At 45.1% G+C, this 19,571-nt stretch overlaps 8 protein-coding genes across 8 annotated transcripts; 4 read left to right on the top strand and 4 right to left on the bottom strand.

The window, feature by feature from the left end:
- Positions 1-344: 344 nt before the first annotated feature.
- Positions 345-1,750, bottom strand: JR316_0013245 (uncharacterized protein; the record flags this gene model as incomplete). The annotated part of the gene is made up of 3 exons (XM_047898857.1): positions 345-446; positions 502-1,038; positions 1,106-1,750. The coding sequence occupies 3 exons, from the start codon at positions 1,748-1,750 to the stop codon at positions 345-347; spliced, it is 1,284 nt and encodes a 427-aa protein (XP_047742405.1).
- A 2,180-nt stretch (positions 1,751-3,930) lies between these two features.
- Positions 3,931-4,830, bottom strand: JR316_0013244 (uncharacterized protein; the record flags this gene model as incomplete). The annotated part of the gene is made up of 3 exons (XM_047898856.1): positions 3,931-4,467; positions 4,520-4,720; positions 4,774-4,830. Coding segments are annotated over 3 exons (795 nt in total), but the record flags the coding sequence as incomplete, so codon positions are not given.
- Positions 4,831-6,784: 1,954 nt separating this feature from the next.
- On the top strand, positions 6,785-7,990 carry JR316_0013243 (uncharacterized protein; the record flags this gene model as incomplete). Its single annotated transcript, XM_047898855.1, has 7 exons — positions 6,785-6,862; positions 6,915-7,046; positions 7,102-7,161; positions 7,220-7,254; positions 7,307-7,381; positions 7,433-7,847; positions 7,895-7,990. 7 exons carry the CDS (start codon positions 6,785-6,787, stop codon positions 7,988-7,990), a joined length of 891 nt encoding a protein of 296 aa, XP_047742403.1.
- A 1,253-nt stretch (positions 7,991-9,243) lies between these two features.
- On the top strand, positions 9,244-11,039 carry JR316_0013242 (Salicylate hydroxylase; the record flags this gene model as incomplete). Its single annotated transcript, XM_047898854.1, has 8 exons — positions 9,244-9,275; positions 9,346-9,572; positions 9,630-9,698; positions 9,756-10,117; positions 10,255-10,428; positions 10,490-10,585; positions 10,637-10,687; positions 10,740-11,039. 8 exons carry the CDS (start codon positions 9,244-9,246, stop codon positions 11,037-11,039), a joined length of 1,311 nt encoding a protein of 436 aa, XP_047742402.1.
- Positions 11,040-12,315: 1,276 nt separating this feature from the next.
- JR316_0013241 (uncharacterized protein) lies at positions 12,316-13,063 on the top strand (the record flags this gene model as incomplete). Its single annotated transcript, XM_047898853.1, has 4 exons — positions 12,316-12,378; positions 12,434-12,700; positions 12,778-12,918; positions 12,980-13,063. The coding sequence occupies 4 exons, from the start codon at positions 12,316-12,318 to the stop codon at positions 13,061-13,063; spliced, it is 555 nt and encodes a 184-aa protein (XP_047742401.1).
- A 347-nt stretch (positions 13,064-13,410) lies between these two features.
- JR316_0013240 (uncharacterized protein) lies at positions 13,411-14,298 on the bottom strand (the record flags this gene model as incomplete). Its single annotated transcript, XM_047898852.1, has 5 exons — positions 13,411-13,681; positions 13,740-13,820; positions 13,883-13,980; positions 14,033-14,173; positions 14,239-14,298. 5 exons carry the CDS (start codon positions 14,296-14,298, stop codon positions 13,411-13,413), a joined length of 651 nt encoding a protein of 216 aa, XP_047742400.1.
- A 549-nt stretch (positions 14,299-14,847) lies between these two features.
- On the bottom strand, positions 14,848-15,735 carry JR316_0013239 (uncharacterized protein; the record flags this gene model as incomplete). The annotated part of the gene is made up of 5 exons (XM_047898851.1): positions 14,848-15,133; positions 15,188-15,271; positions 15,329-15,426; positions 15,480-15,620; positions 15,676-15,735. 5 exons carry the CDS (start codon positions 15,733-15,735, stop codon positions 14,848-14,850), a joined length of 669 nt encoding a protein of 222 aa, XP_047742399.1.
- A 1,235-nt stretch (positions 15,736-16,970) lies between these two features.
- JR316_0013238 (uncharacterized protein) lies at positions 16,971-19,149 on the top strand (the record flags this gene model as incomplete). Its single annotated transcript, XM_047898850.1, has 8 exons — positions 16,971-17,015; positions 17,130-17,157; positions 17,576-17,706; positions 17,870-17,972; positions 18,037-18,278; positions 18,333-18,782; positions 18,836-18,958; positions 19,027-19,149. The coding sequence occupies 8 exons, from the start codon at positions 16,971-16,973 to the stop codon at positions 19,147-19,149; spliced, it is 1,245 nt and encodes a 414-aa protein (XP_047742398.1).
- Between the last annotated feature and the right edge of the window lie 422 nt (positions 19,150-19,571).

The raw sequence follows: 19,571 nt of genomic DNA, 5'->3' as shown, positions 1-19,571 counted from the left end.
CTCAGTTCAGATCATCGTTTAACCGTGCGCATAAGGGTTACACAGTGCCGCCTAGGACTCATTGACTTTGGAGGTGTTCTGAGTTGTTCAATGTTCATTTGTCGGCACTTCGGCTGTTCTCGGTAATCACCCTAATCAATCGGCATCAATGCACGGCCGCAAAAGGCCGAAATTAGTTCGACGCGATCATGAATGGATGCATCTGGGATGTATCATGACCAAAGAGTCTCACACGTTGCAGTTCGTCCAGGAGACCAAGGCAACAAAACGAGTATCTCAATTTAATTGACAAATGAAGGATATGAAGATTACCATGGAGTCTAATAAAAGTCAAATCCCTCAAGTTACTTCTTCAACACCTTCAGCAAGGCGTTTACCCCGTCCAGGCCAAATCCATCCGCCGGATAGCAGACATACATGGGATCCGCCTCAGAGTCGAATTTACTCTGCGGATACGGTAAGTTCAGGTTAATTTACCTCGGAAAAGGTTGCAATACTCACTCGGAACTCGCCTCTTTGAATCAATTTGGCGCCAGAAGCTACTTTATTATATGTCTTTCCTAGCGCCTTCACTTTCCAACCCCCAAGATTCCGAATAGGCTGGAACTCCGGCGATGCGCTGATACCAAATGTTACAGTCACTCTATCTGCATCTCGATGATTCGTCTTCGAGGGCGCGGGTGCTGATCCTTGTCCGACGTTAGTGTTTGAGCCATTCTCCAGGTGAGGAGTGGAAAGACTATTGGTCTCGCTTTCTGAAGGGGCGTCGGCGCTGATGCTGCTAATTTCTGATGCAGAGTCAGCTGCTGGTGCACCGTTCCCAACAGGTTGGATGACTTCTCCGGTGACGTTTCCATTGGCTGGATGGGGTATCTTGTCTCCGGACGCTCGGGCTTTCTCTTCTTCTTCATGCAAATCCTTCAGTGCAGTGAATATGAGTGCTTCTGAAGTGCCTTTGGGCGCGGATGGAAAAGAAACAGCATTCTTGATCTGCCACGACGACGCTTGGATAGGTGTGAGAATGAGGATTCCGACAGGCTATAGCAAGGGCCGTCGGTTAGGTACGATACGAATAGTTTGGGTCCAAAGGGTAAGAGCAACTCACCTCACCGTCCTTCTTTGCTAGCCAATATCTTCGATGTACCGAGTCAAGCCACGGTTGAAGGGTTGTCGACGCTATTTGGACCCCGCTCTTATTTTCCTTCCACTCGGCAATTCCTTTCTCCACTGCAATCTTGTCGGCCTCTGTCCACTCGTTGGATAAAATTTCCTGCACCTTCACGTCATACTTATCTGCCCTATATAAATTCTTCTTCAAATCCTTCACCACTTTTTGGCCTTCTTTTCCTTTCGATTCGGGCGACGTTAGCTCTAGCACGTGGGCAGGGTCGACAACATCCTCGTATATACATGACACCGTGCTCCATTCGAATTCTGGACCGCCTAAAATTTCCTCGAGGTCTCGGTCAACGCACGACCATATTGGGCGCTTCCCTTGAGATTCGCAGAATTCGACGAACTGGCGCGCAACCGAAGGTAAGGCAGCCGGGTCAGACACGAGAGGGTTTCCCCAGGCGAAGATGTATGGATCCTTCTCCATGTATCCTTGTACTGGCGTGAACGATGATTCGAGAACCGGTTCTGTGGGCTGCCATAGTTTGTACCGCTCAAATTCAAGCCAGGCGGTTGCACTAGAGGATCCATACTTGGCGACGAGGTCTGCGACAGTTGTTTTGTCGATCATTGTCATCGTAAGAATGTGGTATGCGTCAAAATTTACGAGGTTTTATAACTCGAGTGACTACGAATAGCAGCTGGCATATTTATGAATGGAGGACAAGGTGACGTCACCCCTCTCAAAGGCCCGGTGCATTGGTGAATCGTCACAGATGACATCCCGATGCAGCTTCGAGGATGCTTGCAAGTACTCTCCACCAGCGTTGGTAGTGACATATCCTCTTTTACTGAAAGTATATGACATAAGCTGCACCACCTATTGTGGCGAACCTTTAAACGCGTATGGCGATGGTGTGAAGGCATTGACAGATTGGCAAAGCCTGTTCAAGTGTAATGAGTGGAGCAATGTTATTTTAACTGACGCCGTTTATGGATTCCAACAAAAGGTGTTCCCGGAACGGACCAAAAAGCGTGCATGTTTAAACCTCGAGCATCGACGCTAATACACCAGGTGAAATGTTGGTGGAAACATTTTGGAAACAATACAGGAGCCAGCTATAATCGGAGATTGAACCATAAATTTCCCATCACGTGAATGATTACGCGTTACGCGTTAATAGGAGGCTTCAATTCATCGGGCCATTCTCTTCTTAATAAATTTTGAAAGTACTATTGATCGCAACAACTAGTATGACAACCCTACATATTCCGAGTATATGTCCCTTTTCGGTTGTCATTACTGGTACCCGCTGATTCTATGGATGCTTCCAGAACTCGACTCATGAAATGGTCCCACCACTCTTTTGAGAAGGTATGTCCAGCCTCAGACCAAAACCAAACTCGACGAACATGTAATGCTGCTTCAATATCCGAATTAACTATACCTTTGTCTATTGTAAGCTTCTTGTATCTACAAACCGCGGAGAGCAGAGACTGAATGTGACGCAGGCGAAAAGAGTCGAGAGAGTCACAATACAGTGCGGCCAAGTAGAGAAGCAAGCTTGGATGGTGTTCGTCCGATAACTGGGAGGTAGATATCGCCAATATTTTACTGGTTAAGTGTTTTTCGAGTAGAGTACGAATTGATTCAAAGACATCGCTTTTTTCTAAGGGCCGATGTATGGATGTCCCATTTTGCGCGATAAGAACAAACGAGCTCCGAGTTTCGAGGAATTCTGCGAGGTTCATATAATCCCCTAACCCATAGCTTCGAACTAATGATGCAGAGTGCACTGAACTTGTGTTGATATTTGATTCTAGCTGGCGTAACATTAGCAGTGTAATATTTCCAAACTGCCGGGAGAGTTCTACAACTGACAAACCATCAACCACGTACTTGTTGGGATACAAATCAATAAGAAACTTACCAGCACTGCTTTTATGGTCCTCTTTAGGATCGAAGAGAGAGGTATAGCCTTCTTGAACCTTAAAACACTCGGGAATTTTTTGTTCACCAAGTTCCGCAATGCGTAGTCCATTTTCCTCACGGAGATAATATCCCATCAACCGAAAATTCAGTTCGAATAGATGTTTGGTAAGCAATGCTGCGCGTCTCCAGCCCCTACAGCCTCTAATAAAGAGAAACAAATTTTGTTGGCGAAGGAGGCTGGTATACGCCGTTCGAAGGGGGTAGAGGGAGCCGGTCATACAAAGAAAATCCGACAAACAAACGTTATTCTCGAGTTGAAAGCCATTCGATACAAGGCGATTAAGATACGCATCTTGACGATACCAGCATTGGTTATCGTACATTAGCGACACCTCATCGAAGCAGTGATAGGCAGGAATTTCTGTCGATTTTTCTTCAACTTGAGAAAGTAACCCCGTTACGATATCATAGATGGGAAAAGTCTGGTCATCATCCCGCCCAAGCGTATCGCCGAAATCAAGTTGTTGACCAAATGAGCGCCGCATATATGCGTCACGAATGTTGAGCCAGGCTAGATCAAACTGGCTCCACCAATGCGATCGGGAGGCCTCCCCAAGGTAGCAAGTAAAAGGGTCGAAGGAATAGTAACCAGGCTGAAAGGGGCCAGGTGGTCCTGAGAAAGGGTTTTTCAAGTAGTGTTTAATTCTGTGAAAGAACCGTGGAAGATGCCACAAAGTAAATTTGCCATATAATTTTATGGTGTTTCTGAAGAACCGTCGTATAGTTTGAGATTGTGGTGATTTGTACGGGCATTGACTGGGTGGGTCAAAGTGTTTTGGGATTTTACCATTCCTGGGTGGAAAATAAAAGTATAGGGATAGTACCTGAAGACATGGCAGAAGTGTAGTAGTAACAAGAAATAGCAAGATGAAAGCAATCACAACAACAACAGGGATTGTGACGGCCCAGTATCCAATGGCATGAAGAAAGTCGATGACTCCTCCTAGAAAGAGGACAAGAGCTGCCTGTAGTAGTAGTGGCAGAGAGTTTAAAAATTTGTCAACGTGCCATCGTTTTAATCCATTGGCTCGCATGTTGAATAATGCATATTTTTCCCGTGGTGAGAGGTCCGACTCGTAAGATTGATGTTCCCTTAGCCACTGTAAAGAGACAATACCTATGATTACTGTACCCATGCTGAGAACAAGACTAATAAACCAAAACACGTTGACCCGGATGGAAGATGGGGTAGGCGCAAAAGAGTTTGCAGGCGACAGGTTGACGGTAGTCACATTGAGAGACCGATCCATCTGTGAAGCTATCTGAGAAAGAAGGCTAACGATGGCGTCATTGGGGTCCGGCTGTAGGTTCTTGTACGACTCGACGATGAAAGCGGTAATTACCGCAGAGAAAAGTCCAGCCTAAGCAAGATGGGGTCAGTGTATCTTTATAAACGTCACACATGACATTTACAAAAATGAGCAAGTATTGTACTTCGTCTTTCCAAGCGTCGCATTGAACTTTATCCTTCATTATCAATGGGTCTAGTAGTAAAGCCCATGAATCTCCGTCAGGTTTAGGTGGGGCAAATCTGAAAGGATCTTGAACGTCCCACAACTTGCCAGTGGGCAGATCAGGATCGGATTTAGGAGACCTGTTGTTCGACTGCTCCTGCTTGATAATCGGTAAAATTAATAAGTCCAACAAGACAGTGGGTCGTGATATACCTGGACTTGCTGTGAAGCCTGGACAAGGTTGTCGCTTTCCTCCTGAATGGACGACATGTACGTTGACGTTCTGAACGTGTTCGACTTTAAACTCCGCACCGTCGCTCAGTATTAATTGGTTGTCCTTGTTTGGCTCTTAGAACTCATGGCAGCGTTGCGGCTAGTTCCCTTGTCCTCTCCCTGACCCGTTTCTCTTGAGTTTGAGTCAGTGGGGCGTCGAAGTATTACTTGTACACATTGTGTTTGCATTCGTGCCAATTAATCGCGGATCATTTGCGAAGGGAGGTTTGTTTATACAGAATGCTCCTACCAGCGCTGGTGAGGTTGTCTGCTATGGAGTTAATTAGTAAGTATGATACACAGGCCCCAGGGAGTGGAGAAAAGCTAATTTTGGCAACCTTTCAAAGATATGGGTGGTTAAGAATATTGCATTAAATATGTCAATGAATGACATAGCACTTACCCACCCGAGAGAAAAATTCCCAGTTAGTTTGGCTGACCCATCGTCCGTCAATTTTTCAGCTTAATGAATCCACCACTCCGGACACATGTACTGTGAAGAGACCCAGTGAGCAAAGAGGCAATACTGTGCGTTGTCATAACTGCGGATGCTTACCATGGTATCAAAGCACAAAGTTGATGCCTTGAGGGTTTGCCAGCTGCGCTCCTTCATCCTGCGCAGACACATTGAGGATTCATCTTGGTATGCATTTGCCATTGGGTCACATACAGCTTTCAAAAAGTTTGTGTTGTGCGTCTCGTAAAATTGCCAGCCTTTAATTTCATCGAAGTTCTGCGGGAAAGGGGAGACGGAGAATTCTTTGTTTTGAAAATTTTCAGCTTGACCAGAAGATTTCATGTCATGGCCCAGCATGTTTACCAGAATATATTTACCGGCACTTTGCGATGCGTCACTCTGGAGCAGACAGTATGTTAATTGAATGAATGTAAGCTTTCTTCGGGGGCAACAAAGTCCGCAGTGTTAACCAGCGCGAAAGGTGCGTACGTGAAAGCGTTACCGATAACTCTGCCCAATGTCGAGATCCAAAGCAGAAGGGTCAAGCTCCATGAAGTTTTCGCGTTAGTCCAGCAGATGAAGCCCTTGCCCCAAATTTTGTGCCACGAAAATAGACAACAGGGATTTCACCACGGGATTTCGGAGTGATGTCGCCTTCTAAGGAATACAGAAGCTTCCATAGGATGTCAGATGGATGTTATGTACCCAGACACGTGTGTGTATACCGTGTTCTTCTTAAGCTTCCAAGCCGGATGTTACAACAGGGAACGTAGACGCGGACAACAGTAGTTGCATTGCTCCAAGCAACAGTCTAGTTCGTTATGCATACTGTAAATTTCGCTCCAAAAAGTGGTGTTCAAAATTCACAACAAGCACGAACAAAATTGGAATGTTTGTCTTGTTGTCTCATCTACCCCGCTCAAGCGTCACCCATTATCAGGACCAGTAAATTATCCGAAGATGCGGACAATTATTGCCGCAGTAAGATAAAACGATTGGTGCAAACGAAGAGAGTTTCATTAAAGTTGTCGACGACGGTAGATTTTAATACGGCACGTTTTCTTGTAGGCAGCAGCGGTGTGCACAAAGCCACTAGTAATGTTTCATGGAGCAGCGTCAGGCGTCAGGCATGGTGGTTGCGGTAGTAAGAGGGAACGCCAAGTGCCAAGTGGGAAAAAAACGAATTCGGAAGTTTCCGGTGCATGCCGCGCAATGCCGAAATCAGAAATCATGGCTGGCCATGTTGAATAACTTGACGACAACCGAGTTGGAACGACATAACGACGATTTTACGATTCTGTTTTCGGCCTGTTTCTCCCTTACTTCTCACCACCGACATCCTCCTCCTCACCGTCTTATATGCCTCCGGCAAAGGTCCACATACAATAATCTCTGAAAACCCAAAATTTCACCAAATCTTCGTCGACCTTTGACGCATAAACCTACATTCTTTTGCATCCACCGCGCATCAATCACGCTCTTTAAATATCGGAAATGTATACTACATTCGTGACTTTGGCTCTGGCAGTCTTCTATCTAGACGCTGCGCTGCTCGTTAATGCTGGTCTTTTCGTGCGTCAAGCTGTCCGTTGAATCTTTTTGCATACTCAACATTCATCCACAGGTTTATCAACCTTTCTCTGGCTCTACGTGTCGAGCAGGTGAACCGTGTCTTATCAGCTGGGTAGATGATGGTTCCCGGCCGCTACTCTCTGCAGTTGGTGTTGCTACAGTTGGATTGTACACGGGCAAGCAGGTGAGCACCTCACGAAGTGTTCGCGAACTCGGGTTAATGCTTTACCGCGATGCAGCAACTTGTCCAAACTATCAGTCCAGTAGACGTTGCAAAGGTCCACTCAGTAACATTTACGGTGCATACTTTCTATATCCAATGAGTGTACCTTCCACTTACTAACCGACCTGTTACAGCCCAATCCAGCAGCTGGTCCCAATTCAGACACTTAGTATGTTAATTCCCTACGTAGCTCAATCACCATATCTAACTGCCTGGTTAAGCTATATTGCCATTACTTCCACTACACTCCAAGGGAATAATAGCGCACTGTATACCGGATGGTCTCCCAGTTTTGTGTAGGTTCTCAAGCATGGTGTTACTGTAATATTATGCTCAAATCGTTCTAGTCTCACTGGGATGACCGGCTCATTTGACACGCCCTTACCATCAGCCGTATCACCAATTTCAGTCCCTGCGTCTCTCACCCAACCATCCGCAACTGAGTCAGGGACCAGAACAGTTACAGTCGGTGTGATACCTACCACGATACCATCAATCCCATCACCTCCACCGTCATCTCCTTCAATATCTACTTCATCTTCGTCAACAGCTATCGTGGCGCCATCTTCTTCGACAACTGTCTCCTCATCATCCAGCTCAACATCTTCCAGATCTCTGTCATCTACGTCTAAGTTGACAACTGTGATATCTCCGCCATCTTCTACATCTCTTACTACATCGTCTTCTGCTTCGCCATCCCCTACCTCTGCGTTGAGTTCGAATACCAGCGGTTCTTGCAGGGGTGCCAGCATCCTTTCACCTGTTTTTACATTACTTGTTGTGTCCATTTCTTCGTTAGTACTTTGTAGTTAACATATCTTTCTCGAACATTCGACGCCATCCTTCCTTGGACACCTTGTCGCTTGCCAAGAGAGCATGCGAACCCCGCCCATCTACAGGCGTAGCTGTTCTGCGACACCAACTTTGATTTTTGTCTGACATCGCGCCCGTCCACCTCGCCTCCCTTCCAAGTCGCCTAGCTATTCATAAACCAACCCGCCATTTTTTATTTACCTTCTGCGGACCCGGTTTCAATCCATATTTTTTGGACCTTTGACCCTGTTCATTTATGTTTTATTATTTTTATTTCTTTTTCTTTCTTCCATTTCGCGATGGCATGATATGACATGCCGATTTTTTTTTTTTGCTGCGATACCCAACCCAGTAGAGTTTAAGTCGTCAAACGTTTATTTTCCTGACGCCTGCCAATATCACTGCATACTTCACGATATGCGCTTTGTTACATCACAGCCGCGTCCTAGATGACGTCCTTTCATGTCAACTGCCACACTATCTCGACAACGTCATCGACATACTGAACATTGGACATCAATCGAGCTCGGACATCCGGTATGAAGCCTGATGCATGCCGGTGGACGAGGCCAGTTGGGTTTGTGAGTTGATTGAAGAGTCCTGACCTCCATTGATGATCCTCCATGGTTAATTGAAACGGGTGCGTATTATAGATACACACGGAAATTATCTGTAATCTCAGCTGAGCTTTGAGCTAGTGGGTATGGACATATCCTGAACATAAGTATCTGGATTGAAGTCTTGAGGCGATCACTCGCTCGACTCGGAATTCCTAGCATGGTTTGTGATTCTTCTCTTCTCTCGTCTATACTACTCAAAGAAATGTCATAGGAGAGCATACTAGGTCTTTAAGTTATACATCCCGAAACAGATCTGTTTGCAATGAAGTCCTGCAAAGATGCATCTTTGCCGATGATGATTGATCTTCATCCACGTGATCGCTATGGGGGTCACTCACGGCCTCGGCTAATCGCGCCATGGGTTTCTCCCTTCCGCTTCAACCGTGTCTTTTGGTAGGTTTGGGTTTCCCAACCTCCATCTATTTCACCATCTGTCTGAACTATCTTCCGTTTTAGTCAGTCATATCTGCGAAAGCTCTGTTAGAATTCCCATCCTGCTATTCATGCCGTGCATTTCATCAGTCCAAACCCGTTATGTTGCGAAATATAATGACAAACCACGCTCAGCTGGATTGCCTCCTGTGCTCTAATCGACTTTTGACTTTATGCTTCTTGATGACGTTTCCCGGATAGATTGCTTCCATCCAGGACTAGCATGGCTCAGACTAGATATATAGTGGTCCTTGAAACCTGAAGATACCGTTTATTACTCAGAAGGATTGCTGATGTCTGAAATCAGGAAACGCGTTGCTATTGTGTAAGTACAACATTGCTGCTCACAGATCCAATGCAACTAACATTTTCTTTACCGATTCTTCTGACTATAGTGGTGGTGGTATCGGAGGGTTGGCTATGGCAGTCGCTTTAAGTCACCTCAAAGTCGACGAGCATCTTCAAATCGACATTTATGAGTCCACAGGGAAGTTGACCCAAATTGGCGCTGGGATCATGATTTGGCCACGAGGATGGGAAATTATTCAGAGTCTGGGATTGGAAGCTTCCTTGGCTCAGAAAATGTCTCCTGATCAAGAGCTTCCTTCACCCGAGCAACTCAGTGGGCTTCACTCTGTGCCACTCTCCTGTTCGCGCCGTTCGCTAATGAATTCTTCAGAGCCCACATTTAAGATTAGAAAAGGTGACACAAAGGAAGATAGGCATATTATTGATGTCATGATGCCAGGTAATTTAGTTTTTTCTGATACGAAGTCAACGAATCTTATACGCGTCTCGTCTGTAGGTGGCTCAGTTGCGTTCCATAGGGCAGACGTGCAAGAAGTTCTTCTCAAGCACATATCTCCTTCCATTAAAGTTCATCTCTCGCATCGACTCATCAGTTATCGTGAACTTGAAGAAGGCCTCGTTGAATTGGAGTTCAAGAACGGCAATAAAGTCACTTGCGACCTACTGATCGGTGCTGATGGTATAAATTCTGCCATTCGCAAGACATTCCTTCGAAACAAAAACGGGTGGTCTGAGGAAGAAGCTGCCCAAAAAGCACAACCTCTTTGGACAGGTTCCACCGTCTATAGAAACACCATCGATGCCGAGCTTATTAGAAAGGACTCTCCGAATCATCGTGCGTTAACTGAGGCAGTGATGGTCAGTAAATTCACATATTAATATAATATCCCACGCGCTTACACTGGCGCTTGTACTCCCAGTACCTTGGAAAGGATAAGGTTGGTTTGTTACAACCAATGACCGACCAACAGATTAATTTGATATCGAGTTTATAGCATCTTGTAGCTTACCCGATCCTTCAAGGCAAATTAGTAAACGCTGTCCCATTTCTTACAAACTACGCTAGGGAAGGGACATATGTCGACGGTCCAGTCCTGGTTGAAGGATCTAAAGATAACTTTGCTCCCAATTTTGCGGGCTGGGCTGACGATGTGGAAGTGCTTATCAAGGTACGAGTCAATTACATCATTTCCCTAGATTTTGAGTTTAATTTCTTGAATAATTGTATAGCATATGTCAAACCCATCTCGCTGGGAAATTCAGCACCATTCGCCGCTCGATACATACGTCTCTGAATCTGGATCCGTTGTCCTTCTAGGCGATGCTGTAAGTATTTCTTTCAGAGAAAATATTCTCATGGTTGACACTACACATTAGGCGCATGCTGCACCCCCACATCTTGGCAACGGCGCTAGTCAAGCCATTGAAGTAAGCAAGCTCCCTATCCGCAATTTCTTAACTTTACCGAGATATTGGTCAGGATGTTTATGTTCTCGCAAACGTCCTAGCCAAAGGAATTACGTCTGGCAACTTTGATATACCTAGACTCACCAAGATATACGATACAGTCCGTCAACCATTTGCGGTATTTGCCGCAGACGCTTCGGTTCGATTGGGATACTTATTGGACCTTCATTCACCCGGATTTGAAAACATTAAGGATGGCGATGAAGTAAGCCAGGAAAGTGTAGACACACTTGCCAAAGCCATCCAGGATGTGTGGGCGTGGACATGGCAATCGGCCAAGCCAGATATGGAAAGGGCACTTGCGATGGTTTGAATGTTGTCAAATGACCTGTGGGCCTTGATCATTACCATTTTTATCAACTTATCTGCATTGCTCTCTGGCCTCCTGTGTTGTCTGTATACAGTTTCTATACATCCAATTTAGACAGTCACTGATTTGTTTACGTTCTGTTTGGTAGCCGGAATCTTGTAGATCGCCTGAACAAAACAAGTTTGGATTAGCTTCCACCAAGTTCTAGGCCATACATTCGTGTCCACCACGACGATATAATTAATAGTGTTCGATAGTGCCAGAGTACCTTTACAGGTGAGATCGTGATTTCAATGATGCATATAAACGTTCGCTTTGATGTTATCATTCACTTTGCGCAATAGATAAGATTGGGCTCATCAGGAACCAGCACCCCCTTAGGTAAGCAAAAGTTGGCTTACCTCCGAACCTTTTCAACCCTTCTGCACTCACACTATTCTACATTTTTGAACCACAGATATGTAGGTTATGCTTCTTTGAACACATCTGTGGTTTTTTTTTTCAAAAAAATTTTGATCTCAAGAAGTTATAAAGATTTTAATTTTTTTCCTTTTTTTTTAGTCTAACACGTCAGAAATGGTGTTTTCTCGAGTTTGGGAGATTTTCGAAAATTTGACAATGTTCTTTTGGCCGCTTATATAATGGTACACGTGACCACACGTGACAATAAGTCACGCCTAAGTAATACCTCTCAGACTCATTATGGACTTCCAGAGACTACAATTTGACCTCTGAGGTGTAATTCTATTATTGTGGGCATAAAGGCTAGTAGTAAGGATTGTATATGCACATTTATGAATTTTTTTTTTTTAAACTTTTTGTCTGAAACCATTTTCCGTCAACATAACTTTTGATTTTTTTTTCGAGCTGGATTTTGGCCGCTCTTGGCGCCAAGCCCATTGATTACGTAAGGGTGCTGGTTTCTGATGAGCCCAATCTTACAAGCTGCCTCTGGGGCTGGCTATTTATATGTCTGACGCGAATATCTGACCTGTTACACCGTGCTGAGTGTTGCGAGATACATGCTCGTTCTTGGTACTTAGGACATCTCTTAGATGCTCCAAAAATAAGGGTATCTACTTATTTATCAGGTATGCCTAGGTAAACTGGCCGAAGCGTCAGCACAGACCGTATTAAGTTCGTCAACATTTTCCCTCGTACGATCGGTGTTCGTACAAAGGATACCATTACGACATGAGACATCACTTCAGGGTCCTCCCGTACATCATTCACTTAAAGGCCACGGTCTTATCAACGACGCTGCTGTTGTTTGTCTCCCATGTCTGTCGCTGACTATGATGCGCTTTCCCCAGTCTTGGACCTTGGGCACCAGTCCACCATGGTGAGCGCTTATCCAGAGTCGTGATATTCAAGGGAGTTCAACATAAAAGGTATAGACCTTTCTACGGAACGAGCCTTATCTCGCACGAGTCCACGTTGCTGCCATAACTGACGCAGAGACACTGAACGTCCTACCACATTGGCACGACAAATACGACGAGCTCTTCCGCGTCATCAAAGGGCGCTTACGCGTGAGGATCGGGGACGTCACTCGTGATTATACTGCAGAGGACGGAGAGATTCTCATTCCCAGAGGCACGATCCACAGCCTCCATGGATTTAAGGGAGAGGAGACTATTTTTGAGGAACGGACTGACCCTATGGTACGTTGATTATCAATATTCTGTACCTATAGGCCGTTCATACGCGTCCAACTATGTAACGTTGTACATTGCTATAGGACGGGGAAAAAGAGCTCTTCTTTCGAAATCTGTTGGAGGATGGAAAGACTCCTACAAGTCTCCTTCAAGTCCTGGTAGTTGGGTATCAAGGCGATATGTATATTCCGCTCCCTGGCCATATTAAATGGTTGGAGAAGGCTGTAAGTCCCTCCCCTCATCACTGTTCCCAAGCAAACGGAAGCCTGACCGTTACAACTCCAGTTTGTTATAATTTTTGGAGGATACATTGCACCTTTGTTTGGATATAAAAACAGGTATAGCAGCTATAAAGTCAAGGGGGTTTGATAGTCCAGCTCTTGAGTGTACTTATCTTGGTGTTCGTATGGCGGAAGGTTGAGTCACACATACGGACTCGAATAACTGTAATACTAGTTCGTCTCAAGCACAACATTTGCAACAAACTTGTGACAAACGGGCAATAAATTGATGAAATACATGTAAGAAACTATCATCGGTACAGATTACAACTTACATACATCTTCCAATGATGGCATGTAAATCGCATCTTGGGTATAGAACAGGAGAGCATTGAAAACAAGGATGAGAAAAGTCGAAGAGTTCCTTCTGCCTCGGGTCGACCAGCACACATCACAGAGGAAGAGGACTAGGAAAAGCCAAGCGATCCGATGAGTCTAGAACAACGTGATACCGACAAGGGCGCTCAAGAGGGCTCCAGCCAGTCCGGCGTGTGGGTTGACGATACCCATGGCGCTGCCAGTGGACGGAGAAGCACTGGCGTTAGACGCAGTGCCAGTGCTGCTCCTGCTAGAAGAGCTGGAGGTGGATGTGGCTGAGGTAGTGGTAGAAGTGGTCGTGGATGTTACAGACGGAAGGGGAGCCGTGGACTGTCCTGCAATTTGAGATTGAACAGCCGCGCTGAACGTTCCAGTCATGCCTGTAAGACTAATTCCGGTGTTAAATTGAGTTAATCTTCTCGAAAATGAAAGAAGGCTGGGCGTACGTGAATCTTGCCGAAAATGCAAGCGCGGGAATTGTAGGCTGAGATGGATCCTTGAGCGACAGAGATTCGACGCGAATGAAGCTGCACATATTAGCAAAAAAGTTACAAATGCACGTCTTCATGTGGTGTGCAACGCGACGTACTATTCGCTGCTGTTTGGTCCAATTGTCGCATTGGGAGTGAAAGCAAGGGAAGAATTTTTGGAAACGTCGATATCATCCGCAAGGAGTTGCAGGGAAGTCTGACAGGTTTTGTCGGTACACACCGATAGCGCAATAAAGGCCAAGACATACCTGCTGCCTGGAGTTCCCGACGTAGATGGAGATCTTGGCAGGCCCGAACTCAGCTAGAGAGGGCGCATTGCCATCGTCCTTCCATCGAATAGTGGCCTCTTTGCCAGCTGCGTAGGTCGTAACACCAAAGGGCTCAGTGATCTAAAGTTAGGAATGCGTCAATTTTTAGGTTGCCAACGTTAAAATAGAATGGGCAACGGTCGTACAAATACTGTCGCGAACGCCGTGGATGCCAATGTGAGAGCGACAACGAATTTAGAGAACATTTTGACGAAATTCAGCAATAGCACAAAAACGAAGGTGGGGTAAGGGAGTGTAGGGTGCTATAAAGCGGGCACGAACAGAGCGTACAGGTGGGGCAGAAAACAACAAATGTTGAAAAGGATATCTGTGTGAGAATGCGAAATTTATATGGTTTGACCCTGAGTGTTTCGCCGTATGCGGTGATGGGATATTTGATCGGCCGCGTTGAACGGTGACTCAGAAAACCTTAGGGCGAAGGGTGATCAACATGCTTGGTCTCCGGAAGACCAATTGTAGCACAAGGGGCCTAGATGCCAAGAGGAGGGACTTCACCCATAGAATTAAAACTCGTCGTTTTGCGGTGTGCTGAAAACTCTAGCATCCAGATAAAAAAGGGCCTGTAACATGACAGGTGAAGATATGATTTTGCTTGAGTATGGCGTGTACAAAGCCTTTGGCTACTCCTCAACATAAATCAATATTACGCCGGACCTACTTGGTTTAATTAATCGGCTTCCTAATGTCCATGGAAGAAAGGAATATGAAAGCAACGAATTTACGAGTACGCAGGTTTAAAGCACGGTCATGCCAACCAGAGCGCTGAGGAATGCTCCAGCCCATCCAACGTGAATGCTCATGGCGCTGCTTGAGTGGGAAGAGGTAGGTGCGCTGGACGAGGTGCTGGTGGCCTTCTTCGATGTGGAATTCGCAGAGGTAGGGTTAGCGGGAGCAGACGGGGAGCCTCCAGTGGATGCGGGGCCGGCTGAGGTGGCGACAGCGCCTCCGATAGGTGCCGTTGACTGACCAGCGATTTGAGCGCTGACAGCAGGGCTGAACGTTCCAGTCATCCCGGCCAAACTGAAAGCGACTGGGTAAGTAAAAACTAATACACGAGTCCAAGCTTGAACTTACGTGAACTGGTGGGAGAAGGAAAGGGCCGGGATGGGAGGCTGCACACTGTTATCAATCAGGCTCAGGGATTCGAACCTAATGAAACTTGGGTAAACAAGGTGAGCATGCAAGAGACGGTGAACCGGCACAATTAGGATTTACTATTGGTTGCTGTTGGGGCCGATAGATGGGTCAGGAGTAAAAGTGATGGACGAAGATTGAGAAACATCAACATTGCCGTTGATGAGTTGGAGCGAAGTCTGTCAACATTCGTTAAGAGAGTTTTCACAATCATAGTAAAACCAAAACTCACTTGTTGCAGAGAGTTCCCTACGTAAATAGAAATCTTGGATGGTCCAAATGACGATAAAGAGGGAGCCTTTCCGTCATCTTGCCACGAGATAGTGGCTTGTTGGCCAGCTTGGAAAGTGGTCGTTTGAGTGGGTGAGGTCACCTAGCACAAGGCTTGTAATCAGCTTTGTCTCTCAAAACCAAAGTCCTATACGCACAAAAACGCCTGCAAACGCTGTAGAAGCGAAGGCAAGAGCAAGGAAGGCCTTAGAGAACATGTTTATTAAACGAGCAAACGAAAGTGCGGTAAGGGAGAGTGGGTATTGCTGAAAAGCAAAAAATAGCAGAGAGAGATGGGCGTCGTGAACAAGGGAATTTTGACGCTGGCAAGCAGACTTTATGTGACAACGTGTTGCGGAATGCGGCTATAAAGGGTGGTAAAATTTTCCATTCCGTAATGATGGTTGGAAGAGACCTGATTGTCAGATGGACCGAGTTATTGAGTTATTTTAGATTCAGAAGACTTGACTCCTAAGTATCAACTTTTAAGGGGCTTTTGCGTTTAAATGAACTTAAAGTCTCATACGAGGCCATCGATTCAATCTTCCTTCAGTAAGAATTTCTTTTATTCAAATAAATTGATTAACCTCTCTAAAGCTCACATTTTTTTACAGGTTCCTACGCATCGTCCGGAGTCAACATGTCAAACGTCGTGTCTATTTATATCTGATACCCATGCTACACCCGACTACATAATCACAGCACCACGCCGTCTACAACCTCACATTGGGTCCCGAGAAGTTATGTTTAGCTTCATCAGACGATTTTATCCACAACAAATCACCAAAAATCGTGAAGATGATCATGGTATAAATGCGGACGCGCGGAGTATTTGCGACTATTAAACATCGGCAAAAGTGACCAGACCCCCAAATGCCTTTTGTGCCTTTTTAAGCAGGTCAATGTTTTGCGTGACATGTTAAGTCACACAAAAACATTTCACTGAAATTTGGAGGTGCACAAAACATTTGGAGAGCATTTGAATGCTCCACAAACATTTATACACCTCAAAGTTCAGTACAAAATATTCCATGTATTTACATTTATCTCTTAATGATTTGTTTGCCATAAAACTTGCAGAGAACAATTGATTAAAAATAAAAACAAAGAATAAAACATTGAGTTTAACTTTTTGCTGACACAGATGATTAAAGGGCTTCAAATATGTTCAAAATGATTTAGGTACAAGAAATTTTACTGACCACACGTAATACCTATGACACTGGCAGGTTGTTTCCAATACGACACCATTGTCATAAGAATTACATGTACGTGGGAAATTTAACTTCAAGAAATATAAATTAGAGAGGCCCGTCTCCGATGACAAATTAAATCGGAGACTGAACATCCGTTTTGAGCATAAGAATCTGAGACACGCCCAAGTCGCTTTCTTTCTACCCTCTCATGTCCACCACTCTGACGACAGCGCTCTCTGGTTTCAATCAATACTGCTATGCCTCTTTCTCTGCATTTCAAAACTGTTGATAGAGCTGAAAAGGTGAAAGACATGCTCTCATTTTCATCACACAACCCTAACTGACTGTTTTATACCTTTTCATGGCATGTTCTTTCTCTGCCTTGATTATTCCTTTCTCTCAAGTGTATCATATAGCCAGATACACATTTTGGTCACCTTATTGGTACGTATATGCGCATATATTTTAGATCTGCTTGACCGTGACTCATCACAAAGTAGATCTCGTTGGACGGTTGACACATCAATTCGATCACGTGACTTCGTAACGCCGCCCAGGTTGTAACTTGAATCCATTTTCTCTTAGTCATTTCTATGTAGCCTTTGTTGTTCTGAATCTTTTCCAATAATATTTTTCATTGAACTACTACATTCTACTGTGTGAATACCTAAAGTGGCTAATAGAAGTAGAAATATACAAAATATATCATTGTGTCAATATTGGGTGAACTCTAAATGTTTTTGGGGCTCTCAAAGGCAACTTGAATGTTATCCAAATGTTTTTGGGTCTCCCAAATTTTACCGAAATGATTTGATTAAATTTAAATCTAGCTAAAACATTGGTTTTTGTAAATAATTTATAGCCTTTCAAAATTCCGAGTCTCTCGTTAGTCAATCTAAAAGGCCATTTGGGCCTTGGGGCATTTGGACGCCTCCAAATGCCTTGGCAAGGCATTTGGGGACTTGGTCACTTTTGCCGATGAAAGACCAGAAGGTGATCCGCGAAATCGTGGGAATAATGAGTGTGGCTCGGTCATGTGACTAGATATTTGTCACGCGACTCAACCTTCTTTTCATCGCGGCTGGCCCGGTTTTCACTTTCTCAGTCTTGACTCCACAAACTACCTCGACATTTATAACTATCAAACTCTACTCAGGCTCACGCAACCTCTACCTATCCAAATCTCTATAGCGCTGTTTGGTTTGAGTGTTCACCGGATATTGAACAAATTCAAGTTGACACGACCGCCTGTAAAAGAAGTGAGTCCAGAATGCACATTGACGCGCCGATACGCGTCATTTCTGTTCTTACATCAACCTATAGTGAAGCCTACCGATAAGCATAACACAAATCCCTCAACCCGAGGTCCACTCGACAACAAAACTATTGTGGCATTTCTTGCAGAACTGCGAAGTGCGGACCGTCTGCCGACACAGTTATGGCGCGTTGTATCTCGCGTCAAGAAAGAGCATCCGCAGTGGATTGTGACTGAAGACATGATACGCACAGCGTATGAGAGCATGCGGTGGGATATCAAAGAACTTTGCACTCTTACTAAAGATGAGGTACGAAATTGGTGGCTTTTGCTTCAATCAGATATTTACTGGACTCGCATACAGAGAGCTGAAGCAAGGGAAAGGGCAAAAGAGATGGCCCCACGAACCAGAGAACAAAGGGTACATTCGGGTCACTGTCTGCCTTCCGAGGTCGCTAACCGTGTCGACACCTCTTCTTATCCAAACACACAGAAAACAGCCGAGAAAGCCCTCGCAGGACAGAGGAAGAATATACGCGAAGAAAACATTCGGAACACCCTATCTACGCTATCTCCTGATCCAAACCCTTCGCCCAAGTTGCTGAATGACGAGCTGGATATTAAGCTTGCTGTCGAGTTTCTGAGAAACTTGCGGGAAACAGAAGAGACACCGTCCTCGTCAACCAAAGCCTACAAGCGCTTACGAGAGGCCTTTACCGAATACGAAATTCCCTACCCTTTCTTTGCTGAGGCCTTCGCCAAAGCAGGTTATCGCAAACGAAGGGAGGCAAAACAGCCTGATGGGAAGGTGGAGGTGTGCTTCGTCAGTAACACAGCATTCACGTACCACGACTCATATTTCTGCAGAGATCTCAAGCATCTGCTGCGGCACCTTCGGTCAAGCCTGTGGAGCGTATCAAGGCACCACAGGCACCATCTATCAGCAACGTGACTGCAAAGGGCAAGGTGGCATCAGTCAAAGTAGATGAAGTACGTATACGTCTTTGCTTCAGATTATGTCAATCTACGTGATGCACTGTCTTAACTTTCGAACAAAGAACATAGATCCTAATGGCAAGAGAAAAGGGGCAGACAACTGCGACAGAAAGCCCAAGAAGCAGCACCTAATTGGCGTAATCGAGGAAGATCATCCCCTTACCCCCAGGCACCGAAAGACATGAAAATCTCTAACTAATGTTCCATGTAACCATGTAAGTATAATTAACCACTGTGTACATTAGTCGGCCACTGGCGCCTATTCGATATGTATCACCTAAGCGACTTATCAATTGAATGGAGGTGGGATGCCCACCTATTTATAACGTTTGATCTGGGAAGTTCAAAAAGCATTAGCGCCTTACGTTAACAACTCCTGAAGCAGGTTGAAAGTAGGCGCAGGCGTTCGAATAAGGGTAGCAGACATTGATATTAAGAAAAAAATGTAGGATCTAAAGCATTCTAATTCTAACAACAGCTAGTGTCGACTCACGTCCATATCGTGCTGAATCATCCGGTTCCATAATCGTGAAGTTAAATGACTATCATAGACCACAGTGGCTTTAGGTTGACGGGGTATATACACTAGTTTGGATGTGCGGGACAA

This window comes from Psilocybe cubensis, chromosome 13 (genome assembly GCF_017499595.1).
Source record: "Psilocybe cubensis strain MGC-MH-2018 chromosome 13, whole genome shotgun sequence".
NCBI lineage: Eukaryota > Fungi > Basidiomycota > Agaricomycetes > Agaricales > Agrocybaceae > Psilocybe > Psilocybe cubensis.
Note: the sequence above shows the minus strand (reverse complement) of the source record. Positions and strands in the feature narration are given on the sequence as shown.